The sequence below is a fragment of the Rhododendron vialii genome, chromosome 12a (assembly GCF_030253575.1).
Source record: "Rhododendron vialii isolate Sample 1 chromosome 12a, ASM3025357v1".
NCBI lineage: Eukaryota > Viridiplantae > Streptophyta > Magnoliopsida > Ericales > Ericaceae > Rhododendron > Rhododendron vialii.
In genome coordinates, this window is record NC_080568.1 from 24,892,263 (window position 1) to 24,919,724 (window position 27,462).

A 27,462-nucleotide genomic window follows, 5' to 3' on the forward strand; every position below is an offset into this window, starting at 1 on the left:
ATACTTACATCACACACACTCGCAAGTAAGGTAGGCTCCATATAATTAATTGAGATGGGACCCACCTCATTTGTGAGTATGTACGCAAGTGTTTGTAGGATTGTTCGCAGTTGGAGAGTTTTTTTGTGCCCTTACATGTGATGTGTTGTGATTGATATGAAATATTGCTCCAAGAACACTCAATAACATTTCCGATACAGAAGAGCTCAAGCAAATGAGTAGTTGTTAAGTGCCCCAAAGTTCCTCTTTAATGAACTCAAGTTACATTGGAGCTCGAGCTCAATAAAAATTTGATGAGCTAAGCTCACTAGATTTGAATCAAGCTCAAATATGTTCATGAATCTTAACAAGCCAAAAAAATTAAATATTTGTACTACAATATAGGAGTAGGTCTCAACTGCAAACAATTTTTATATTATCTACATAAATGGGTTCACCATGTATAAAATTATAAAAACATATAAAGTAGTAGTTAACAACACTTATAAAATTACATATGAGTTGTGAATTATCGTGGATGATCCACTTGTGAGACAAAGCTTTAAATTGGTAGATAAATGTATAGTTAGAATAGTATTCATATTTATGGCTCCTTTTGAAAGGTTGCCTCTAAAACAGTTGGTTCCGATGTATTGAGACACATCGAGTTTAAGAAAAATAAATAAAGAGCAAAAACGAGAAAACAACGATATGATATAACAAGTCCTCAAGATCTATTTGCTTTTGATAGTTTTTGAAGTAACTATTTTTCTATATATTTGTGTCTACTTCTTTATTTTGTTTCTCCAAAGTTTATTTCATATATTACACCATGTACAAGTTTAAAAAATTTCAATATGCTACTACATACATACTTAGATTGTGCACAAAACAGGTTAGTAGGGCCTACTTTGGGTCTCTACAAACGATTCAAGCCGTTCATTAACTTTTAAAATGATTTTTTGAGCCACCTAATCGAAAATCTGCTCAATTGAATACCTGTCAATGTTTGATCCAATCGTCTAACTTCTATCAAAATCCGAGATCCTAAGTTCTAAATGAACATTTGAACGATTGGATCAAGCATTTATAAGTATATCCGATTGAGCTATTTTTTTTGACGGCATGACTTGAAAAATCATTTTAAAGTAATGAACTGTTTGGATCCTTTGTGGGCTTCTCTCTTTAATTTTTGGCACATGCTGCTGCATGTATGCTTCAATTGATTTTGTTCAATCGATGCGTTTTCAACGGCCGTAACAACATCAAGCACAAATACAAATAATTTCTCTCCCTTCTCTCTTACTTTCTCTCTCTAAAAACTAGCTCTTAGGGTTTCGGCTTGGGGAGGGGCGGCACCTCCCCCTCCCCCCCCCCCCCCCACCACTCGCCTCCTCCCTCCTCCTCCGTCCTGTGTCGCCTCCCCGGTGGTGGGTTTGTGAAGTGCAACCGGCGAAAGGGTCACGGCCAGTGGCTATTTCGGCCTGTTTTCGGTTTGGTTTCGTCCAAATCCTCTCTAATCTGGAAGGCAGCGGTCATCGGTGGTGATTTGGGCCAATAACGCTGTGGGTGAGTTTGGGGTTTTGTTTTAGTTTTGTCTCCGGCTTGTTCCGGTTCTACCGGCTGGTTTCCCCAGTCCGACTCTGTTTCCGGTCTGGGGTTTCCCAGATTTGGAGGGTGTGGTGGTGGGCGAATAAGCCTAGGTTAGTTTTTTGTTTTCTGCTCTGTTTTTCTCCATTTCTAGAGTATGGCTGTTCATCTTCACCGGTGAAATGGGTTGCGCCGGTGCGGTGCGGTCTGTGGCAGTGGTGCAGTCGGCGCCTGTTCTGGTTTTGGAGCAGATTTCATCCGTGCTTAGAGCTATGGTTTGAGCTGGGCGTCCCTTTGAGCTCTGCTACTAAAATCGGAGACGGGTTCATTACCCTGCATTTTATGTATGATCTGCCTTCGGCAGAATGTGCTTAGGAGCCTCCTAGTGGATGCGCTTCGTGTCTAGGTTTTAGTAGTTTTAGTTCTTTCCTGTATTTTTTGATGAAATCGTTGTAGCCTTTGGGCTTTTACCTTCGGGTATTGTGGAATGAATTGACTGATCAAAAAAAAAATTTGCCGTAGCAACAATTGTGTTGAATCGTACTCCTATCCATCTAACTTTCTCTCTCTCTCTCTCTCTCTCTCTCTAGAAAAAGAAAGTCCCAAAGCAGATCTGGTTTTGGTGGAGGGAGGGCCACCTCCTCCTCCGCCCTCCTCCCGCTCCCCTTCGCCCCTCCTCTCCCTTTTCCCTCCTCCTCTCTCCTCTTCGTCGGTGTATCTTCTCATCGGTTTAGGAACATGTGTTGCAGTGCTCGTGGTGACCTTGTTTCAGGTGTTCCGACCTCCGGCTGGTGACCTGTGGGCTGGATTCGTCACGGCTCCACCTTGTCTTCCCAGAATCCGAAGCTTAGTGGCCATCGGAGAAGGTAATAATGGCAGTTTGGGGTTAGACTCTTATGGGGTTTGGGTTTTTTTTTGTTTTTTCTGTTTTTCGGGCCGTTTGGCTCAAGTTCTACCGGCTGAGTCTCCCCCAGTTTGGTTTGTACTGGTCTAGTTCTCTAGATCCGGTGGGTGTTGGGTGGTGGGCAAATAATTTTAGTTAGGGTTTGGTAGGTGTTCGGAGTGAGGTCTGCGGTGGTTGGCGGCGGTGTCAGTGGTGCTTCTTGGGGGTTTCCGGCAGTGGTAACAGTGACGCCGTTGTTGAGGTTTTCCGGTAGCAGCCCTGGCCTGTTTTGCTCGCCGGCGTTGTTCCTTGTTCTGGGCCGTCAACGACAGTTTCAGGCGTGAAGCAGTGTTTGGTCTCCAGCCCGGAATTAGATTTTTTCTTCTTTCGCTTGTGATCTGTTTGTTGTTTGATTACATCTGTTATTATTGTTTACTGGTTTGTATTGGGATTTTGTTTGATTTCTCTCTGCCTAGTCCCGGATGGAATTCTCATATCGGCACCTAATGTTGATTTGCTTTTGCAGGGTGTTTTGTAATCCCAGAGTAGGTAGTTTGGTACAATCTTGTATTTTACGATGTAATCTTTGCCTTCGGGCTTGAATGAATTGACTGTTTTCAAAAAAACTGCGGTAACAATAGCTGCAATGTGGGCCAGAAACCTAATTAACCTGCCCCTCTTTATTTGGGCCAGAAAAATACTTATTGCTGCAATGTGGCTTTGGCCCAGATATTAAGCCCCCACTAGCAATTAGGTTTGGGGAGCGTTTTCGCCAAAGCGTTAAGTTTCGGACTACTTCTTTTAGTTCATAAACATGAAGTTGTTTCCACTAAACTTTAAGTCCTAGAAAATATGTTGGATTAGTAGAAGAAAATGTGTTGAATATTTCAGTTTAGTAGAAACAATTCAACTTTTGATTAGAAATTTAAGTTTAGTATGAAAAACTTCACAAAAGTCAATAAATTGTAGTGCAAAATTTTTAGTAAAAACGGAGCCTTTTTGGACTGAAATATCCCCCATTTTTTGGGAAAAAGACGGCCAAGGACGTGTTTTGATAATTAATACCAGTCAAGGATGTTTTCAGCATTAACAAATATTCTCAGCATGTCTTTGACGAGTATTAATTATCTAAACACATCATGAGTCGTCATTTTCCCCCTTTTTTTTCATGTCATAGATGGAATCTATTCCCAGCCCACATTACCATCGAACCAATGAACAAGGCTGGGATACCCAATATTTTGTGACTAGCCCACGTTACCATCGAACCAATGGAAAATACTAGCCCATTTTGATTAAAAGCAACCAATTATTGGGCCGGAACACCAATTGTTTTAAAAATAACCGGAGAATCGAACTCGAGACTCTAGGAGTTTGCAAGTTCCGTAAGTCTCAGGCCAAAACCTTGATCGGGATGGCAAACGCTGAATGTTTTTCTCAAGCCACTTGGCCAAACCCCTTGAGATCTAACAGAACACCTATTACTAATTAATTCGTGTGATTTACCAATCAATGATTGGTGATTCATGTAATGCCAAAGTAACAATTACTAAAAATATATTTAAGTATAGACACATATATGTTTCATGAATCACATATATTAATAAACTTTTTATAGAAATTTTTTATCTACACTTTTTATAGATATGAATGCATCTTTTCCACATTATAGGTGATTGGTTAACATTTTTCAGATATCATCAATACATCTTTTCCACACTTAATGTGTGAGAGTTTGTGTGTGTAAGTGTTTGTGGTCGTAGATTTATTGTTATATGTATAATGGAGTACACAAGTCAGAATTCTATTCTATAAAAATAATCAAATATAAATTTAGGTCTTGTTCTGCTAAGATTCTTATATTTTTTAAGTACTTATTTTTCGCTTCACGAGATACACCATTTTTTTTTGCTCGGCACGAGGTAGACCATTTTCTCACAATACATCACCTTTTATTAAAAAATAAGGGTACTTATTTTAGTTAATGGAAAACACCCTAAATTCTTTTGAGTCTACCTCGGATGAAGTCTCAAAAAAAAATAAAAAAAAATTTACTGTAAAGAAAAAGGAACGATTCTGAAGTACTCCAATAATTAAAAGTAACCACCGAAGGTGGTAGCCTAGTGGGTAGGGTGCCCTTCATCCCCAGGTAAGACTCAGTTTTGAGTCTTGCCAATGGCAAGAGGGTGTGGGGGTAAACACTTATGCCTACTTGTACCTAGGTGGTGCTGTGGCAACAACTTGTCCTCTCGGACAGTAGCTATGGCTCGAACCGGACATTCCACAGTAGGTAGGGAGCTCCTGTGATCACGCCCAAGGAAGGTTGCTACGTTGGTCGCCCCCTCCCACCCTTTTTGTTAATAAAAAAAAAATTTTCAAAAGTAGCTAGAGTCCAAATTAAAGCACCACTTGAACACATGATTAGGTTGGTAACACATGGTTTAGTGTCATAAATATGGACTAATTAATTACTGTAATTAAGTACACCTCCCACATCAACCTCGAAGTTTGACAAAAGTGTTTGTTCTACTATTTGATTTGTAGTACGGATTAGTTCCAAATCTATTCCGAAACTAATTATCTCTATTTATATATACTTTGCTTTAAAAAAAATTTATCCTAAAATTAAGTAGAAATAATAATGTTACTCGTTGACGGGAACCCACCTACATAATAAATAACTTCATAAAGCATCCTTAGGTGTACCATATTGCGCTCACCACATGATCTCTCCCAGTTCTGGTAAAATTAACTGCCCACATGCCTGTTAAGTGGGGGAAAAAAGAAGATTATTCTGCTTAACGAAATTGATTTCCCTCACAAGAGTATTATTATAAATTTGGTGGGGCGCTAGTATTTTTGGTGCGGCGCTAGCAATTTGGTGTGCCAGATCGAGTAAAGTTAAATTGGTGCATGGTCAGTAATTTTGTATCGGCAATAGTATTTTTTTGGTGTAGCTATAGTAAATAATTAAGTTGTTTTAATAGTAAGGTAGTGTGGAGAGGTAGGTTGTAGTTTGTGGTATTTGGTAAAAAAATAATTGAGTTAAAATAATAGTTTGACCATTTTAACCCCATCTACTAAGGACAAATTTGAGACTACTCAAATTGGGATTAGGACATGTTATAACCCATAATTGAGTGAACTTAGAAGGGGTGACTTTGAATTGATTCATGGGTTTGACTATTGGAGTTCGTTTGTTTTGTTAGATTGGAATAGGGAAATTTTTATCCTAAGACCATTTGTACTGAGATTATTTTTTTCGAGTCTATTTTAAAGTGTATCCTATATGTTCTTATTGTACATACGTTAATTATCACGGCCTGCCCTAGATTTAAAGCGAGCTTGAAACGTGAGGCCCTTACATATGTTAATTGAATGTAAAATACTAACGCCCGATGAAAATTTGTTATCCTCCACATGTTTGCAAAACGTATAAAAATGTTCTTCAAGATTGTGCAAATACTTATGAAAAATGTATGAAAATGATTTGAAAAGTTCGAAACATGCATGCCTTTGAAATAAGATTTTTTTTGGGTGTATCTTCGCCAAAACTAGTCATATCAATATTTTTGTGCATAAAGGGGCACAAATAAGATTATTATAAGAACTTTTTATTGCTTCATATTCGATGGGGATAAATGAAAATCTATCAAATTTATAGGGATGCAAGTGTAAGAATTGGAAACACAGGGGACACTTGACCCCCTGGGCATAAGGTGGATCCTCCCCTGGTACAACCTCGGATGACACGTGTTTGTCTGATTAAAGTAATTGTAATTAAATTAACACTTAATGCCACTTAGCAAAAAAAAAGAAGGTAAATTAACATTGCTACACAGCCTACACCCCTCTTGGTTACTCACATCGTGCGATTATTTATCTTATTAACTAATGATAATGATACGGATCAGTTTTTATAAACATAATTATGGGCAAATCATTTGCCAAACAACAAAGGTGCGTGCTTTTAGACGCCCATCTTTTTAATTACTTTTTAGTTATGGGTTGGTGGAAAATTAATGATGTCAAGACTGGAGAATTGGGCTCTGATAAGACATTAGCAGATCGATGGTAATCATGATTCTGAGCTTTTGGTACTGAAATTTTACTACTCCGTACTATATATACGTATTGATCGATACTCGCTAAATATCGGTCGATACATTGTATCTCGGTCTACATCTTTCATTTACTGAAGGTGCTAGAGAATTTGGCATCCAGTTCTTATATTTACTTTCCAATCGAACTGCACCAATTCATTGTAAATAAATCAATATTCTAAAATTGTAGCATACATACAAGTGACTTTTGCCTTATAAATAATAACAAAAGAAGATAAAACCCTGATAAAGGATTTATAGTCAAGTGGTAAGGAAAACAACAAGAAGACTTCGTTTTTGGGTCTCTAAAATTAATCCCTCATTATAAAATAAATAAATAAATAAAAATTAACTCTTTTGTTGCGCACGGTCTACAATAAGTTTTCTCTCCAGATTCTAATTATTATTCTTATTTATCTATCTATCTATATATCTCTACTCATTAGCCTAAAAATCTCTCACATGTTTGACTCCCTCATGCAAAGTATATACAAACATTCCAAATCTTGAAACTACTGGAGGATTTGCGTGTTCATTAACTTCAGGACCCTAGAAATAATTGAGTTATGCGTAAGCTAGCCTGAATATTCGGTTATCGAAACAAAAAATGAAGAGTTAAAGGACACTAGGCACAGATCAAATCAACGGTGGAAGCACTAATGGGCTGCCTTAGGCTGTAGCTCAGGTGAGCTCCAAAAAACACACACACAAAAAAAAATTATATGTAAATTTGTGGTCAAAATGAGTTTAGCCCAACTCACCATCTTCCCATTTAGCCCAGCCCAGCCCACCATCCCTTTGAATCAGCACGGAGATGTTATTTTTCTGATCATTTTATTCTAAAGAATTATAATTAATTTTTGTCTCTCTGATAATTAATCAAATATTTGCTCTTTATTTGGGATCCTATAGAGCAGATACTTGATTATGAGAGCCCAAGAAACATATATTAACTATGACCCTTTAGAATAATATAATCAGAAAAATAAGATTTTCGCACCCGTTCAAACGAATTGAAAATTGAAGCACTTAATTTTTTTAGACTGTTTATATATTAAAAATATGATTAAAAATTAAATACTCTAATTTTTAATCTATTTGAACCAGTGGAGAGATCTTATTTTTTGATCATTTTTATTCTAAAGGGTTATAATTAATTTTTCTCTCTAAGGCTCGAATAATCAAGTATCTACTCTACAGATTCCCAAATAAAGAGCGGATACTTAATTATGTGAGTCCTAGAGACAGAAATTAATTATGACCCTTTAAAATAATATGATCAGAAAAATAAAATCTTTCTACCGGTTCAAATAGATTAAAAAGTGTAGCACTTAATTTTTTTGAGACGTTTTTAATAATATAAGAGAAATCAGGAGAGACAAGTGAAATATATATAATATAAAAGGGATTGCTTATGAACAGTAGTTCGGTATATATACCAAAGTATTGTAGTGAAATGTATTTTACCTAAGTTTTTACCAGCAGGTGGGTTTTCTCGGTTTTAAATAGCTATAATAGCTAATATTCCCTTCTTGCTACTCTATCGTACATGCATGCCTAATGGAACAACAAAATAAAAAGAGAGAAAAAAACTCTTTAATCGTTCTTCAAACTCTTTTGTACTTTTTTTATGTTTATTTTTTAACATTTATATATTTATGTATGAGTTTACCTCTTTTTGGTTCATATATATAAATTTTGATTAGCCCAGGACGGAATAGATTCCTAGTTCCGCCCTTGGATCAAATTTTTAATTCCTGGTTCCATATGGGAATGACATGAGAGTTGTTTGAATGAAACTTTTGAAGAAACCAATGATCAGTAAGCAGGGCCGGCTCAAAGGGGAGGCAAGAAAGCGACCGCTTCTAGCTTCCAAATTTTGGTCTAAAATTGAGGCTCTACTGTAATGTAACTTGCATATTAATATTAGAATATTTTCAAATAAAAACACAATTGTATCTTATTTTCTTCAAAATCTTTTGCAATCATATATATCTTTTTACATTGATATTGTCATAATTGTATCATTTTAGTTTGATTTTTTTTTTTCCGTACTTTTATCATTTTCTTAAGAAATTCATGAATACGTAAGGGGTTCAATATAAGAAACTCGCTTCGGGCCTCCAAAATATATGAGCCGTCCCTGTCAATAAGAAAAGTGGGGTTTCTTTTAGCAGCAAGCTGTTCAGTGCTTAATACTATATAATTACGCACTCCATGCATTCACCCATTGGTTAATTTATTTAATTAATTTCTTCAAACCCCTGGGCTGGGCTATTCCATTCTTGGAAAAAAAGGCATGCAATTGATTGGCCTCAACTTCTTTTCAAAGTAGTGAAAAGAAACTTTAGGGCTCTCTCTCTCTCTCTGAATTGTGAATTGTTTAAGGAATCTACTGATATGACGAAGGGAAGAAGATAAAGCATAACAAGAGAAATATTTTAAAAAATGCTAAGAAGATATATATAGTGCGGTGTAAAAAAATAGTAATTTTTTCTGCCATTTCTTTTGTATTTTCAATATCAGCAAGACTACCCCATTACCACTTAATATTCACCGCCCGCTCAATACCTCACCATTCATCTCAACAATTAATGATTCGGATTTTCAAAAAATTCTCTCCTAAAAGTGTTTTTTAAAATCCCGACCATAAAAATTGAGAGCAATAGGAGGAACGATAAGGCTACAATGTTTTAATATCGTCATCTACAAGTTTGTGATGGATGTTACTGGACGTGAAAAGATGTTGATCAAATGTGACTTTAGAGTACAGAGAAAGAACGTGAAAGGAAACCCGAAAGGGTCGGCAAAGTTGCCATGTGAAAGCAATAAGTACTTGATTATGAGGTCACATGTTCGAATACCACGGAGATTAATCATCCCAAATTTTGGATCATTGGGGGTTATATCCGGTCATTATCTTTAAGATTCAAAAAATTAGTCGAGGTGCGTATAAACTGGCCCAGGTATCCGGTTATAAAAAAAAAAGTTGCGTGAAAGGATGGAGATTGGAAAAAAGAGATGTGTGAACTAGACGTGGGGTTGAAACAAGAAAGGAAGGGTGAAAGGATAGTGTTAGATGGGACTATTGGTACATTTGATTTTGTACAAATTGTGTGCTTATGGCCCACATCAGCTTCCCCACTAAAGATCTATATTAAGTTTATAGGAACACTTTTACCGATCACTTTTCTCTCATAAATGTGTGAAATTCATTAATTATGGGATTGACACATATATGGATGAGGAATGGTCGAGAAGTAGTCGGTAGGAGTATATGTAGCATATATTGTTAGATCTACAATGTTTGTTTTGTAAAGAATACTATTTTGAATCTATCTTATAAAACAGGAGGGTCTTTGAGAATATTCTTTCAACGGTTCAGATTGCTGATTTTATTTACTCATACAAATAAATCCAACGGTCCAGATTTTTTTACCCTTCACATACAAGCTAATGGCATGTTTTCTAAATAGTGTGCAATCCTGGGGCTAATTATTCAATAATGGAAAACAACTATACTGAGCCTATTGATTGAGGCACGAATGGTGGAGATAAAGGAAAACCTTTTTTTTTTCAAAATGAAGGAAACCTAATTTGATTTTTATGGTAAAGATGGATAAATTGTTGGGATTAAATTACAAAAAATACAAACTTCAGTTTCTCATTTTCTTAAAGTACACCATATTGATTTACATAAGTTTCCTATCTTAAGAAAGAAGTTATGTTAGATGGCCTAAGACATGTGATTTTGCATCCTATATTGCAATCAAATTTTAGCATACATGAGTTCGACTTAGTTTATTTATTTTTGGCTGAATGAGACAAAAATTATTGAGATTGATTGTGGAGTATTCAACAATGCAAGGGCTGAATAAATTCTTCAGATTGAGATTGAATTGATTTCTGCATATGTTATCACTCTTAAATTTTTGTGTCACTAAGAAGAGGATCACATACTACACACTAATATTTGAGCCATTAGCTAGCAAGTGTCGTAGGCACGAACAATTCCAATCAGAGTGCGTAGTGCCGTCGGCACGGACAAACACTAGTAAACTTATAAATGGAGTATGACATAGGTAAGTACTTGATTGATTTTGTCCAATTTTTTATTTTAAATTTTGGACTGCTAATTTTAGAATTTCTAAAGTTAGTAGAATTGATCAAATTTTATTGATCGACATTTGATTGAACTTATTTTTTTGTATAAGAGAGATTCAAAAATTATTCTCTACAAACGTCTCAAATCATCTGTGTTATTAGCCCTTCGCTAAGTACCACATATATACCGTACTTTTTTTGTTCTTTTTGATTAAAACATTAAAAAAATTTGAGAGACCGGAAGATAGATTGAAAATTTGCGAAAAGTCTACGGCCACAGAAAGCAGAATGTGGTGGCAGGCCACTGCACGCCTTGAGAATCCACTCCGGACCCCGCACGGATGATCTGAGCCGGATCATCCATGTGCAAACGGCATGCGGTGGCTGACAACCGCATTTTGCCTTCGGTGGCTGTAGTCTCTCTCGAAAATTTGTGAGTAGCAGCAGTAGAAGTATTGTGCACTCTGTTTATTCGTACCGATCTCAAATGATCTATATGTAAGACCCGATCGAAAGAGGCCTCACACAAGGACCGGTGCAATTTATATTTTTGCTGCACACCCGATCAGACGTGATTTCGGATGGCTGGATGCTAACTAAGAGGAAGTGGGTGACAGTGGATCACATAAACTTTTTCTACTAACACTGCGTGTAAGTTGACTCAAGACATCCTGCATTATAAATAAAAAAAAAACTCGGAGAGAGAGGGAGGGAGAGAGAGAGAGGTGCCAAAAGAGTGGTGCGGGGTGGGGTACGTGTGTTTGATTCCATACCCAATCCTTTTCAGCACAGTTAACTCTGCATGCCAAACGTCCTCTTCACAAGAATGACCATTTCCAACTCCCCTTGTTTTCTTCCTTCCTATCCCCATCTATTTGTCCTCTTCCCCACTTGAAATGTGTGTCCGATACCCTCTGTCTCTGTCTCTGTCTCTCTCTCTCTCTCTCTCTCTCTCTCTCTCTAAATGTACGTATATATATGAACGACATTGGGGACTTCAAGTAGATTTTGTTCACGATCTGAGCCGTGGAGATGATCAGTGTGACCACCTTAGTGGTGGTGGTCCTGGTGAAGCTAGGAATTGGGAAGTACTATTTTGTTGGATTAAGTGTCGTCCCATCCTTAATTTCTCACGTGGTTGCAGGGGTATAGAATTCGTTCATAGTACTACTAACCTTTGAGTGAATTTAGATATGCCGTGTGTGCATCAGTGCATGCATGATTTGCTAGTACTTACTAGTACTTAGTAATTCTCTTTACAGGTTTTTCTAGACGAAAAACATGCCGTCTAGGTTGTTGAGAGCAGCTTCGTGATTTGCAATTGCAATCGGGTGTCTGAGTAAGATCGGACAAAGCAGTCCTTGAGACGACGGCGTTGAGAGGGGCTCTCTAGATGAGGCTACTCCAGACGAGGAATAGGCGCAACAAATTTTTTTTTGAACGGCAATTTTTTTTTATTAATCTTTGAAATTGTTACAAAAATTAAAAAGATAAGAGACGACGACATCAAATCCTAAGCAAAGCTAAAACTATCCTATGCCCCAAATACATGATTCCAAAGCAAGAAAAGGAGGACAACTAAAAGGATTGAAATTTCAAATGGCAGAATCACTTTTTAAAATTTTTTGTCCCATGATAGAACTGAAAAGTCACTGGCAAAAACCAAAAAAAAAAAAAAAAACTTTTTTACTCCATGTGCGTCACAAGGATATATAAATATATATAGCTACCTGAATTTGATAAAACATTAGTACTATATAGTATTAAAAAAAAAAAAAAAAGTGAAAAGACACCAGACCCTTTTATTCCTCCATAAAAAAATTTGCAGAAAAAACCCACCTTAAATTGAGCTTGATATATACTACTTTCTTTACACACCAAAACTCAACAATTAAGGTGTTTTTTTTTTAAATTCCGCCTCGTAAAATTTGTTGAATGAAAATTCAGTTGTAATGCTGCTGCTCCAGCCATGGCCAGAACCCACTCTGGTCATCAATCCCACAAAACATGTTGCAAAAGCTGCCTTCTTCCTTGACTGTGTGGTCTGTGGAATTCTTTTGCTGGCATGGGAGCTGGTGGTCTGCAGGCCTTGAAGAAGAAGAAGAAGAAGGGTAGTTTTGGAACAGAACTTGGGCCACCGCACCAGTAGTGGTAGTAGTACTGCTGGGCCTCATCGGTGGTGGGAAGAGTAGCCTGCTTGAAGATAGTGGGCTGTCAATTGCTGGTGGTGTCCTTGAGATCATCATATCCAGCTTCATTATATTATCAGAGCTGTTTTCGCTTCTGTTGCTGCTGCATCCTTCTGTCTCTTTGTTCAGGTTTATAGACTCATCATTTGGCTGATCTCTATTTTTTTTCAGTGCCATTATCTGCATTCATTTCGCCGAAAAATACGAATAAGATCAGAAAGGCCATCACTGAGGAAAAACGATGCAATAGCTTCGGTTAGAGCAAAGCCCAAAGCTGAAGGATTCAGTATACAACATATGTGCAAATGCAGCCCATTAGATATTGTTGTCAGTTGAAACTTAGTGGACAAATATGTTTTTAACTAATTATGGCCATCTAAAATGAATTAAAATTAGATTAACTCCAAGGGTTTGGCCAAGTAGTCATGAGAAAGGAACTGAAGGGTTTGTCCGGAGAGGTTGCAAGTTTGAATTCCACAAAAGCTAAACATTTCAAATCTTAGGGCCACTAAAGGTTTGTGACCCGATCATTAACTTCAGAACTCCAAAATTAACCGAAGTTCGCTCAAGCTAGCACGGATATCCGATTAGACAAGCTATACACATAAAATGGTTGTCCATAACATCTTATATTATATGTTACAACTTGGTGGTGTTTAATTTATTGTTCTTCAGTTTAAGAACAATAATACATTGAAATCACATTGGTGATTCGTTCTCCATATTCAAAACCAATTAAAAGAGAAGTTAAGGCCATGCGAATCTGTGATACAAACTTAATTTTCGTACAGAATTCTCATAGACATTAAACGATTTTGTGTCCAGATTTGTTCGATATAGCGATGCACGAGAGCTTACATACATCAAACGATTCCAAACACAACTGTCTGGAGTTGTGTTCTTAGACTTTTTGTAATAATAATTAAATTGTTGGAATCAAATGGGTCAAATTAAACAAGAGGATGCAATCATGCAAACAGTATGATGGTAAATAGATGCAGGAAACAAGGGGGGCAAAAAAGGAAAAGGGGAAAAAAAAAAAAAACATGGATTTGACAAAAGTAACCTCTGCTTGAAGTTTTTGGTTCTGGAATTTGAGGGAATCATTATCAGCTTTGACAGCATCAAACTGTCCCTTGAGGAGTTGATAGTCTTTCTCCAGTTGCTTGGTCTTCCACCTAGCCCTCCTGTTCTGGAACCATATAGCAATCTGCCTGGGCTGCAGCCCAAGAGCCCTGGCCAACTGCATTTTCCTCTCAGGCTCAAGCTTGTTCCCCAGCTCAAAGTTCTTCTCAAGCGTCTTGACTTGTTCCATGTTCAGCCTCCTCTTTCTCTCTCCGGCTAGTAGCAAATTCGATCCATCGTCGGACAAATCATCATCCCCATTGGCATTATTGATTTCCTGATGATCACATATGTCTATGCCTGAAAATGACATGGATCTCTTCCCCAGCAGTGAAGCAACACCTATAAACACCACCATTAAAATGCTTTTAGAACCCACATTTACATGATAGTATTAAAATTGGCTAATTATGTCAGCACAATATTTTGATACGTATGGACCAATCGATACGTTAGCGACATCTCTGGAGTGATTATTTAGAGGCCCTGGACATCATCATGCCCTAGAGTAGTTCACCTCCACTACACATTGATGTGGAGCCGGTACACATAGTCCTACGTCCAGCGTCAATGTGTGGTGGAAAATTGGTGCTCAGCTTTTAGAGCACTGAATAATTTTTCGTATTTGTATATGCGTTGGGGAGACAGAGGGGGAGTACCATGGAAGTCTTGAGAAGTGCATGGGGGTAGGATTGGGGAGAGAGAGGTAGGAGGTTGGTGCTCATCTTCACGAGGAGTTTGTAGCATGAAATTGGCTTGGAAGAAGGCCATTTCATTAATGAAGGTCATGACCTAGACTACTTCCACCAATCAAGAAAATTGTGGTGTTGATCTACTGACATGTTTTGAGAGAGAGAGAGAGAGAGAGAGAGAGAGGGGTTTCAATGTGAAAGGGGAGTGAAGAGAGAGAGAGAGAGTTTAATACATGACCCAACAAGTTTCTTTCTCGCATTAGATTAAAGAAAAATGATAATTTTCAATTGGATAGGGAGAGGCATTCCTTGATGCATAATGGATTGCTTGCATACATTATCAGCTCCAAGGTCTATTTTTTCAGAGAGAGAGAGAGAGAGATGTCACTTTCCCTTATGGTGAGGTGGGATTTTATTCAACTTTACACTTCTTTGTTAGACAGCTGATTTTGTTACTTTTCTATTTGTTTTTATTAGTTTTTATTAGGTGAATTTACCAAAATACTCTTGCACTTTATTTGGTATCATAAAATGCAAGGGTGTTTTAATAAATTCACCTAATAAAAATAAGAAGGGGAGTGACGTTAACAAATAGGAGAGTAACAAAATTAATTGCCTTTTGCTATTGAGCATATGGTCATTTTCGTAACTATGCATTTTTTTTTTCAATGTACCTTCTAGTAACTTGCCCTGTTCGGCGGTTTGGAGTCTCAAAATTTCTGAGTACGGTCTCCAATTAATTTTTTCTATCTATCTTTTTCTACTCATTACTCTCAAAAACCTCTCTCAAAATCCAAACCGAACATGGCAGGTTACTTAGTTGACAAAGACAGGTACGTACATAAACAAAATGCATAGCCGTCCTTGGATATATAAATTATAAGATTTCTTTTTTTTGTGTAGGTTGATTCCTCCACTAAAGGAGAGAGAAAATGGGTTCCATATTACGTGCTTTTTGAAGCAAGAAGTGGGTGATTTAGAAGGAAAAAGAAATGCGCACTTTGATTTTTAAACCCCTAATCTAATGCCTTCAGATGGGTGGGGTTAATCTTTTTTATAGACAATAAAATTTTATTAAAAACTCGACAAGGGTACATCGAGTGGGAGAAAGAGGGAGGGAAATCGAACCAAGGGTTGGATGGAAAACAAACAAACCATTGATCCGGCCCAAACCAAGATCTAAAACCTAACCCTAATCTCAACAGCTTCACCACCACCACCACCGCCATCTGCCCTTCACCGGTTGTCATTGTGCACTGGGATGAATTCCTCACCCGCCCATGAAAATCGACCGGACAGTCCAATTTGTTGGCCCTTTCCGGGCTCACTTTAATGGTCCAAATCGTTCACATTTTAAAGCTCGTCGAGAATATTAGCCACCCAAAAAGTCATGTTGAGCGGATATCGTTTGACATGATTTCGCAACATATTGGTCCTAGAACATAACAAGATTATTACACCAACCAGAACCCGTTAAACTCATTTATCTCAAGACAAATACATTCCGGTCAATCTATTTTTGACGTGACAAACATCTCGACTAAACTTTAGACTACGAATAGTTTGAATCATCGAAGTGGATCCAAAAAGGGCCCATAAAACAAAAAAGCCAGAGAATCCAGTTCATTTTCATGGATAAAACTTTCCATCAATTTTTAGATCGTATTCATCCGCAGAAATAAATTGTTCTCAAGAATTCACAAAATATCTTATTTGATGTCTTTCTATAAGAATGATATATTTGTAAATTATTCCCCTGTAAAACAAACCTACTACTGTATTTCAAAACAAATTTACAAGAACAATACCAAAATTCTTGCGTAATTAGGAAAGGACTTGGATGTGTGTACATTTTAGAGTTTTGTGACAAAGAGCCAAACAAGTTACTTAAGAGAAGAGAGAAATGAGTTGGCAATATCTTTTAGCTAGGCCTTTGAAAGTTTCCGGAGAGAGAGAGAGAGAGAGAGAGAGAGAGAGGGGGCAGGAATCTGGGGATGGGTCCAATGGGGGGCAGGAGTTGCCACCTAACCCACCAACAGGGTATCGTGCATCCTGGACGAAGCCCTTCCCATCGACTAATTATTCAGTGGTCTTGGGTATATCTTTACGTGATGACTAGCCAGACATTCTTCACCATATATTTTCATGGTGTACTTGGTTCGACTAATTATTCAGTGTTATCTTGGGGTATCCTTACGTGATGACTTGCCCAACAAACTTTTCCACCATATATTTTCATGGTATGCTTTCGGTACCGAACCCCATAGTAATGTTGAAAAAGTTGAATTGTTTGGTAACGTACCGTTTCAGGTGAAAATCTTGTTATTTAGAAGAGTAGAAGAGTAAGAAGCACACTGTTGTTGCTCGATCTAGTGCAGCAGTAGAGTACAGATGCATGGTTCACACTACGTGTGAGAATGTAATGCACTCCTTAGTTTCTTGAGAAGATGAGAGTTTGGTACCTTTGAATTGTATTATGATAATCAAGTAGCAACCCACATTGTTTTTAACCTAGTTTTTTATGAGAGGGCGAAGCATATAATTACGGGTTGATTGTCATCTCTTTTTGGAGAAAAGATGGATAGTGGTACGATGACTTTTCCTTTTTGTGTTCAATCAGCTAATACCTTTACAAAAACGTCATGTAAAAGTTATGACTAGAGTCACTATGTATTAATAAGTTGGGCATTTGAGATATTTATCTCCTACTTGGGGCGAGTATTACAAGTTAGTATATGAATTCAGAGCAATAAGAGAAGGCATATATACTAGTCATTAAATTGTGATATCCATTTTATCGTCAACTAGCGGGAGGCCAATTTTAGCCCGGAACGTATAAACCCGTTTCATATATCACCACATTTGGGTTCTTGAGGACTACATCCTTCTGGCGGTGTTCTTGAGGACTACATCGATGGCCGGTGATAGAAGAGTTGTCAAATGTTATCTTTTTGATGGGTAAATCGTTTAATTTTTTCCCCTGGTGATGTGTAAATCATTGGCTCTGCCTTCATTTTTTTGGGAAACAAAAAATGGCAGTCTAGGTATGGTGGTACCTCATCACCTCCGCCATGGAGTATTGCTCCGTCACACCACTATCTATAGGTTACCCTATTGCACCTATGTCTGAGCCAAAACTAAAGTCTCACTACGTGAGGATGGTGCTAAGAATATGTTTAGTTTAGACCTAATAAGGGACTATGGGTAATTGAAGGGACTATGGTAATCGAACATGAGCCTTGTCTAGCCAGTTTCAGAATTTTCACTGTTGAACCAACCTCTCATTGGTTGGCTGCCTTAATTCAAGGAACATGATCCTCTTTTCCGGTCCCTTTAAAGGACTAGTTGGTTCGTCCAGGTCATTTCACGGTCCTTCCCTGGTCCGTATCGATGATTGAGACCGTATCGATGATTGAGACCGTTTATTTTAGACCTTGTTCAGAACATTAGGCAACTCAAAACATATTTTTCAACACATTTATCTCGCTGAAAATCAGATTTTATTGCTTATAAAAAAAAAAATCAGATTTTATCCAGTGTTGCAATTTTTCTAGACCTATTTTTCTTTAGATAAATGTTTTTCAATACTGATATTAAACGGTATTCGAATAACATGAATTTTGACATGTCTAATGTCCCCGATGCGATCTAAAATACAAGCAGTCTCGATCATCATAACGAAGGGCCCAAAAATGACCCGGACAAGACCATCCGGTCCCTTTAGAGCTAGGGACCCTGTTCCTTATTCAACAATGTAGACATCTACCATATGTAAGAAAAGAAATGGGGGACCCCAAGAGTTAGTTCAATTGGTTTGTAGGTTTGCTCCCCACACAATTGATTATGGTTCAATTCTTGAGGTAACATTGCAAAAACAAAAACAAAAAGTTACTCCCTCTGTCCCTTATTTAGAATCTAGTATTCCATTTTGGGTTGTCCCTTAATAAGTGTCCATTTTATAAAGTTAGTGGGTAAAAGTTGGTGCATTGTCTATTTTATCCTAAAAAATAGATTTCATTTTGAAAAGTTAGTGAGTAAAAGTGTAATGATGATGGATAAGTAGGGAAAGTAGAAGAAAAAGTTAATGTGAAATGTAAAATTGTAATTACAAAGCAGAACACTTAAAAAGGAATAGAGAGAGTCGTATTTCTTGTGAGTTTCTCCTGTCCCAACGAGGATGGCTTGTTTTTAACCGAACTGAATAGTGGACTAGTTGAGGTGGACCCTGATCGTAAAAAAGAGAGAGGAGGGAATGGGGGACCCATACCTATCTTTATACTAGTGATGATGTTGTGATTTGGGTCCCACAAACTGGGTGATTTTCCTTTTATATTGGCCAAAGACAGAGACTCATCACATGACTGCATTAGTTGGAAGCAGCTGAAAGGATTTGGAATGAGATGGATCCATGTTCTTACCCTTGTTCTCCTCATCAATGTACTATTTTATTCATGTGCAAAGATTATTATGCAATATACTGTACATATATTTTAGATACTCCTTCAACAAAATCACATAAATAGATATTCAATTAGTATTAGTAGTAAAAAATAAACAAACTGAATCTTCTCTTCTCATCCACATGCCCTCCTGCTTCTTTTCTTGTAGAAAATCTGAACCCCATGTGCATTCTTTGCTTGACGTCACTGTGTCTTTTCTCATCAGTTGGAGAGATTTTTTTTTGGGTGCTGGGTGGTGCCGAGCAGCGCATCCGGGCCGTCCAAAATTGTGTTTGGACGTACAATCTAGATTGAAACCCTCTCTCTCCTCTCACCCGACTACTCTCTCTTCTCTTTCTCTCTTCTTTTTCTCTCTCCAAGTTCGAGCCGTCCAGAACGGAATGGACGGCTGGGATGCATTGCTCGGGCACCACGTCGTGCTCACTCGGCACGGAAAAATTTCTCCATCAGTTCTTCAATTGATAATGATTGCTCAACAACTTGTTGATATGCTTTATTTACATATTTGTAGCTGTGGATGGGTTTGCTATTACTATGCGTTTGCTATTTTATACGACGGAAAATTAATCTTTTTTTCCATCTTCTGGCTTGAATGCACGTTTAGGTTTCAGTTGATCAAGTGTGGAAGTTAAGATGTTACACCATGTCTGCAGGTGATCAAATCGATGAATTTTAACGTACCTAATGTCCCCGATGCGATCTAAAATACAAGCGGTCTCAACCATCATAACGAAGGGCCTAGAAATGATCCGGACAAAACCAGCCAATCCCTTTAGAGCTAGGGGCCACCCTATTCCTTATTCAACAATGTAGACATCTACAATATGTAAGAAAAGAAATGGGGGAGCCCCAAGAGTTAGTCTGGTTGGTTGGTAAATTTGCTTTTCATGCGTTTATTCATTGGGCTCGTCAAGTATTTAAGTTGTCCTAAAAATAAACTTTAAGCGAACATACATGATCAGTGTGCATTTGTCTGGCAATTTATTGTTATGAAAAGCACAATAATCAATTGATTTTAAAAGAGACCTTACTTGATCACTTCAGATACCGACGTTCGATCAAACTAATATGAATGGTTCTAATAGTCAATGTGCCTCGGTGGATTAAATTTGGCTTTCAAGCACAATGATTTGTTCATTGGGCGCAACACACACTGAATGTTCATGTATATACCCTCTAATAAGTCACTAAATTTTTGGAAAATGTAGAAAGAAGAGAAATTGCTATTCAATCGCCTAAACATACTAGACAAATGGTGCAGCAGAGTGAGATCCGACTTGGCTCACCCATCCATCGTCCTTGGTCATTAGTATTATTCTCATGTTTTTTTTTTAATCTCATCTCTTCTGTTACCCAAATTATGCAACCTAGAGGGGGGGTGAATAGGATTGCTAGTAATAATTACCAATAAAAATTTATCTCTAACAATATATGCAAACAATAAGTATGCAATCAAAATAGAGAGATAGAGAGATAAAACCCGTTTATAGTGGTTCGGTCCGGATTTGTCCACGGTCCGGCCCTACTCCACTTCTCCTCAAGCAATTACTTGAAGGTTAGACTAATCTTTAAAAGATTACAACTTGTAAGTCTTGCGGGTGCTTACAAGAACCGAATGCCTCTAGCTTTCCCGAGGAGCTAGCACAACCGCAAGAATTTTCTCCGAAAACTTCTCAAAAACAATAACACCCAAATTCCAACCCGAATTTGGTCTTCTAAGCTTTCAAGTGTTTGACTCAAACACTCACTTAGGAAATACAAGTATGTGAAGAAGGTATGAAAATTATCGCTCACGACTTGTACAAATTTTCTCTCAAGAATAATATGAAAGTGGAAGAACAATGAGAATTTTTGGCTTTGATCTTTTGAGAATTTGCTCTTGCAATAATATGGAATGTTGTAGCTTGTGTATGTACTCATTAATGAGTTCTTGATGCCTTATATAGCCATCCATATGCTTCCTAGCCGTTGGAAACTAGCCGTTGGAACTAGCCGTTGGAAACTAGCCGTTGGAAACTAGCCGTTGGAAACTAGCCGTTTGAAACTAGCCGTTTGAAACTAGCCGTTTGAAACTAGCCGTTTGAAACTAGCCGTTGGAAACTAGCCGTTTGATAGAATGGTCATCCGGGTGGTCGTCCGGTTGTCACAGCTTTCTGTTCAGACAGCCGGCTTGTCAGCCGGTTCGTCAACCTGTGGCTCACAATTTCATCTAAATAAATCGTTAAAGCATGTATTGAGCTCAATAAAGTCTTTGTAAATATAAATCATGAATCCAAGAGACTTTATGCTATATTTCAAGGTCACGAAAATATTTAATTCGGGAATCGACTTTTCGATAATTTTGTATTTGCCGAATAAAAATATCATTGAATTAATCATCAAAATAATTAATAGAGATGCATATAAATTTTCACAAATTATAATGCATACATTTTTCAACAATCTCCCCCTTTTTGATGATGACACAAAATGATAGTTTTTATTCAAGTAGGAGTTATGCCAATCTCCCCCTTAATACATGCACCAAAGCAGTTATCTATGATCAACGAGTAATAGCAATAATCATCAGATCATAGCAAGCAATTTTTTAAATTTGCCCAAAATGGCAAGATAGATCAATTAAAACTTGGCTTTTTCTCCCCCTGTGACATCATAAAAAAAAACTAAAAAGAGAAAAACAATAGGGCCATGGTTCCAGCACCATGCCGCTCTTGCCCTGTAGCACTCTATCTTCGTTCATTGAGAGCTTGGCGTCCTTGATTTTCGTATTCTCGAATAATGGCTGCTACAACGGCAGCTATAATGCCAATCCAATACCACAGAGTATCCACATTTACATTCCATCCGAACCATGGTGGTATTCTCATGGTAAGTAACGCACACAGCAGAATGAAGATAAAGAGTTGCATCCAAATGGTTTGGATAAACAACCTGAACTCTGCTCGTTCGGCATCTCTTTCGTAAAACTCAAACGGTAACCCTTGCGGTATGTTTGCCATTGCTTGATGAGAGATTTAGGCCGAGAGAGAAGGAAAGATAGATAGATGAAGAGATAGAGAGAGTGTTGTTGAATTTATAGAGTATGAGAGAAGTGTTTGAGGATAAGGGATAGAGATGCGGCGCCGAATAGAGATAGGATAGGGGCGGTGCCGAATAGAGATAGGATAGGGGTGGCGCCGAATAGAGATAGGATAGGGGTGGCGCCGAAAAGAACAAGAATAGGGGAAGAAAATTGTGTTCGGGTGTTTATTGTTGTGTCCCCTTAATACATGCTCCCCCTAAAAGAGAGCTTTTTAAAGAATGCGAGGGGTATTACCGAGAATGATTATCCCTGCAAGCTTAGAGACAAGAAATTCATATCGGCGAAGTATATAAGAGACAATTTAAGCACTAAGCCATGAAGTTCATACAAACTAAGTGTAACAGACTTAATAAATCAGAGTTAGCAACGCAAAAGCTTGAATAAGTCTCAACCTCACGGTTGTCCGGTTGGACATCCGCTTGGACATCCGACTGACAAATGCAGGTTAAGTCCAGAAAACGTTTAAGAGGAGTAGCATTAAAGACCATAAAACTGATTTTCTGCATACCAAACACAGGAAAATGAAACATATGATAAAATGTTTGGAGGGTGATTTCTTTATCAAGATCATTTGTACTCTCCATCAAGTATGATATTTACGAATTCAATCAACTCAACATTGAATCCAAAAAAAAACTTTTGACATCAAGAACACAACTTTTTCATAAATGATTAGACATGCCGAGTTCTCGTCGAATGAAACAAAATTGTTCTTCACCAAGGGGTTTTGTGAAAATGTCCGCCAATTGCTTGTCGGTACTAATAAAGTTAAGTTCAATATCCCCTTTTTGAACATGATCTCTTATAAAATGATGTCTAATCTCAATATGTTTTGTTCGAGAATGTTGAATTGGATTCTTGGTTAAGCTAATTGCACTAGTATTATCACATTTAATAGGAATATGATCATATTGCAAATTGAAATCCTCCATTTGTTGTTTGATCCACAATATTTGGGCACAACAACTTCCGGCCGCTACATATTCCGCCTCGGCGGTAGATAGAGCTACGGAATTTTGTTTCTTGCTATGCCAAGACACTAGAGAGTGCCCTAGAAATTGGCAAGTCCCACTTGTACTTTTACGATCAACTTTGAAACCTCCAAAATCCGCATCTGAATAACCAATTAAATCAAATGCAACTCCACGTGGATAAAACAATCCTAAGTCATGAGAACCGGCAACATATTTAAAAATACGTTTAATAGCTTTTAAATGCGATTCTTTAGGACATGATTGAAATCTAGCACACATGCAGACACTAAACATTATATCAGGTCTACTTGCCGTGAGATAAAGTAATGAGCCGATCATACCTCGATACATCTTTTCATTGACGGCCTTACCATTCTCATCTTTGTCTAGCTTAGTTGATGTGCTCATTGGTGTGCTCGTTGGCTTTGATCCTTCCATGCCAAACTTCTTAATAAGTTCTTTCGCATACTTGGCTTGGTTGATTAGGATCCCCTCATTAGTTTGCTTGATTTGAAGTCCGAGGAAGAAGTTAAGCTCCCCCATCATACTCATTTCAAATTCACCTTGCATACACTTAGCAAACTCTTTGCACATATTATCATTAGTGGCACCAAAGACAATATCATCAACATATATTTGAATAATGAGCATATCTTTACCTTTGGCTTTAATGAAAAGAGTAGTATCAATTTTTCCACGAGTAAAGCCATTGTCAAGCAAGAATGAACTAAGTCTATCATACCATGCACGTGGTGCTTGCTTCAAACCATATAAAGCTTTTGAGAGTTTAAAAACATGATCGGGGTATACATGATCTTCAAAGCCGGGAGGTTGTTTGACATAAACTTGTTCATTTATGAACCCATTCAAAAATGCACTTTTCACATCCATTTGATAAAGCTTGAAATTTTTGAAAGATGCAAAGGCAAGTAATATGCGAATAGCCTCTAATCTAGCTACCGGTGCAAAAGTTTCTTCAAAATCAATACCTTCTTCTTGATTATAACCTTGAGCAACAAGTCTAGCTTTATTCCTAACAATATTTCCGGATTCATCTAGCTTGTTACGAAAAACCCATTTAGTACCTATTATAGTGTGATCAAGAGGCTTAGGTACTAATGCCCAAACTTTATTCCTTTCAAATTGATTTAACTCATCTTGCATGGCCAAAATCCAATTTTCATCATCTTGAGCTTCCGGAAAGTTTTTAGGCTCAATTTGAGAAACAAAAGCTTGATTTTCACAAAAATTTCTATGAGACGAGCGAGTGGTTACCCCTTTCGAAACTTCTCCAAGAATCAAGTCCTTTGGATGGTTTTGCACGAATCTCCAATCCTTAGAAAGATCTTGGTTGTCTCCCATGGCATCTTGAGGTTGATTAATAACTTCATCTTCTTTGATTTGAGAGCTTTCTACTTGAGTATCACCATCAACTTTTTCTTGAATTTTCAAGTCATGAATCTTATGTGTAATCTCTAAGTCATCATTATCAACAACATCCTTAGTAGCACAAGGATTAGATTCATCAAAGGAAACGTGAATAGATTCTTCAACAAGATTAGTGCGCTTATTATAAATTCTATATGCTTTGCTAGTAAGAGAGTAACCAATAAAGATGCCTTCATCCGATTTTGAATCAAATTTACCCAAGTTATCTTTTCCATTGTTTAATACATAACATTTACAACCGAAGGCATGAAAGTAATTAATGTTGGGTATTCTACCATTCCAAAGCTCATAAGGAGTTTTCTTGAGGATAGGCCTAATTAAAACTCGATTCAAAATATAGCATGAGGTATTAACGGCTTCCGCCCAAAAATATTTTGGCAAAGAGTTTTCACAAAGCATAGTGCGGGCCATTTCTTCCAAAGTACGATTTTTTCTCTCTACTACTCCATTTTGTTGAGGAGTACGAGGTACGGAAAAGTTATGACCAATACCATGTTCATCACAAAACTTTTCATATAAAGAATTGTCAAGTTCTTTTCCATGATCCGTACGAATGTTAGAAATAACAAAGCCTTTTTCATTTTGAACTCTTCTACAAAGTTTAGTGAAATTAGGATAAGCCTCATTCTTATGAGCTAGGAACATCACCCATGTATATCTAGAGAAATCATCAACAACAACAAGACAATAATAGTTTCCACAAAGACTTGGAGAGCGAGTTGGTCCAAACAAATCCATATGAAGTAATTGCAAAGGTCTAGTAGTTGAGACAACATTTTTGGACTTAAAAGAAACCTTGGTTTGTTTTCCTTGTTGGCAAGGACCACAAAGTCTATCTTTTTCAAATTTGATTTTAGGAAGACCTTTTACCAAATTTTTTCTAGAGAGTTTTGAAATAGCATCCATACTTGCATGTCCTAGGCGCCTATGCCAAAGCCAACTATTTTCACTCAAAGCGGAAAAACATTTTATATCACAATTACTTAAATCATTGAGATTAAAAACATATACATTTTCAAATCTTTGTCCAACGAAGAGTGTCTTGTTGCTTTTGTCATTTTCAATGATACATTTGGATTTTTCAAAGATAACACGATTTCCTCTATCACATAATTGACTTATGCTAAGAAGATTGTGTTTTAAACCATTAACAAGTAAAACATCTTCAATAATAGGAGAATTACCTATATTGCCGATTCCTATGATTTTACCTTTGTTGTTGTCTCCAAATGTGACATGTCCACCATCTTTAGACGAAAGAGAATTGAAAGCCCTCTTGTCACCGGTCATGTGTCTTGAACATCCACTATCAAGGTACCAACTTCCTTCCTTGAGAGAACTTTTGAAGCATACCTACAATAGCACATCAATTCTTGACTTTTGGTACCCAAATCATCTTGGGTCCTTGAAGGTTAGCATTGATACGGTTCTTAGGAACCCAGACCTTTTTTGCATTAGAAGATGAGTATCCTTTCATAGGACAAGTAGGAGAAATATGACCAATTTTACCACAATAATGACATGTCAATTTAGAATGGCTAGAAGGAGGAACATCTTTTCCAAAAAGATTTTTGTGTTGAGTGGGATTATAACCAATTCCGGCCTTGTGAAAAGAAACCATTTGTTTTCCAAGAAGAATGTCTAAACTTTCTTTTCCATTAGTGAGTTTTGAAAGAGAATTAGTTAAATCATCAATTTGTTTTTCTAAAGATTCGTTTTTGGAAGTATCCTTCAAATACTCTTTTTCTTTTTCCAAAGAGGTTCTTAAACTTTCATTTTCTTCCTCCAAAATATCTTTCTCTTCAATTAAATCATCTATTTCTAGTGAAAGATCTTTAGCAACCTTTTTAAGAAATTTGTTTTTAGAAACAACCTTTTCAAATTCTACTTTCAACTCTTTATAGGCAATAAATAATTCATCAAAGGAATAGGATGAGTCGAGATCTACCTCGTTTTCTTCGATGGCCATGAAACACAAGTTAGCGACCTCTTGTTGCTCATCGTCCTCATCGGAGCTACTATCGTCACTATTGTCCCATGCGGCCATCATAGCTCTCTTTTTGTCCTTCTTTGAATATTTTTTTGCATATGGACATTCACTTTTGATGTGGCCGGGCTTCTTGCACTCGTAGCAAATGATTGGATCCTTTTTACTATTTTCTTCTTTGCCTCCATCTTTTCTTGAAAATCCTCTGCCTTTGTGAGATGATCTATTTTTGAGGAGTTTCTTGAACGTTTTTGTGATGAGCGCCATTTCATCATCCTCACTTTCGTTGCTTGAATCCTCATTGCTTTTTGATTTGCTTGTTGTACTTTTGAAGGCAAGATCCTTAACTTTCTTCTCTTTTTCACCCTTGAGGTTGTGATGCATTTCCTCCGTCATGAGAGATCCCATGAGCTTGTCCATCGTGTATGTTGAGAAATCTTTGGATTGTAGGATGATGGAGGTGGTAGTGTCCCAATTGGTTGGCATGGAACGGAGCACCTTCCTTGTCATTTCGGATTGACTGTAAATCTTTCCAAGAGCTTTTAAACCGTTAGTAATACTAGCAAATCTAGCAAACATTTGAGATATAGATTCATCCGGTTTCATTTTGAAGAGCTCATAGCTATGCACAAGAATATCAATTTTGGACTCCTTAACTTGACTATCTCCTTCATGTGACATTTCTAACTTATCCCATATTTCTTTAGCCGATTCACATGCGGAAACACAATCATATTCATTGGGAGTAATAGCACAAAAAAGAAGGTTCATAGCTCTATAGTTCTTTTCTATTGAAGCCTTTTCCAAATGACTCCACTCATAATCTAGTTTAGGCATAGTCTCTT

General features: G+C 37.3%; 1 protein-coding gene and 1 long non-coding RNA gene across 2 annotated transcripts; one reads left to right on the plus strand and one right to left on the minus strand.

The window, feature by feature from the left end:
- The first annotated feature begins 11,645 nt into the window (after positions 1-11,645).
- On the plus strand, positions 11,646-12,458 carry LOC131311500 (uncharacterized). Its single transcript, XR_009195495.1, has 2 exons — positions 11,646-11,805; positions 11,922-12,458. It is a non-coding gene; the product is annotated as an uncharacterized LOC131311500 (long non-coding RNA).
- On the minus strand, positions 12,089-15,061 carry LOC131311499 (homeobox-leucine zipper protein ATHB-13-like). The gene is made up of 3 exons (XM_058338994.1): positions 14,633-15,061; positions 13,915-14,315; positions 12,089-13,028 (listed from the first exon to the last, which is right to left on the minus strand). The coding sequence occupies exons 1-3, from the start codon at positions 14,760-14,762 to the stop codon at positions 12,603-12,605; spliced, it is 957 nt and encodes a 318-aa protein (XP_058194977.1). The 5' UTR covers positions 14,763-15,061; the 3' UTR covers positions 12,089-12,602.
- Positions 15,062-27,462: the final 12,401 nt, after the last annotated feature.

What these genes read in the sequence shown, in the direction of transcription:
- LOC131311499 (XM_058338994.1), bottom strand. Translation starts at nt 14,762, where the DNA reads ATGACCTTCATTAATGAAATGGCCTTCTTCCAAGCCAATTTCATGCTA. An exon ending in CACTTCTCAAGACTTCCATG is followed by an intron (nt 14,316 to 14,632) that starts GTACTCCCCCTC and finishes TGGTGTTTATAG; the next exon opens with GTGTTGCTTCACTGCTGGGG. An exon ending in ACCAAAAACTTCAAGCAGAG is followed by an intron (nt 13,029 to 13,914) that starts GTTACTTTTGTC and finishes AAATGAATGCAG; the next exon opens with ATAATGGCACTGAAAAAAAA.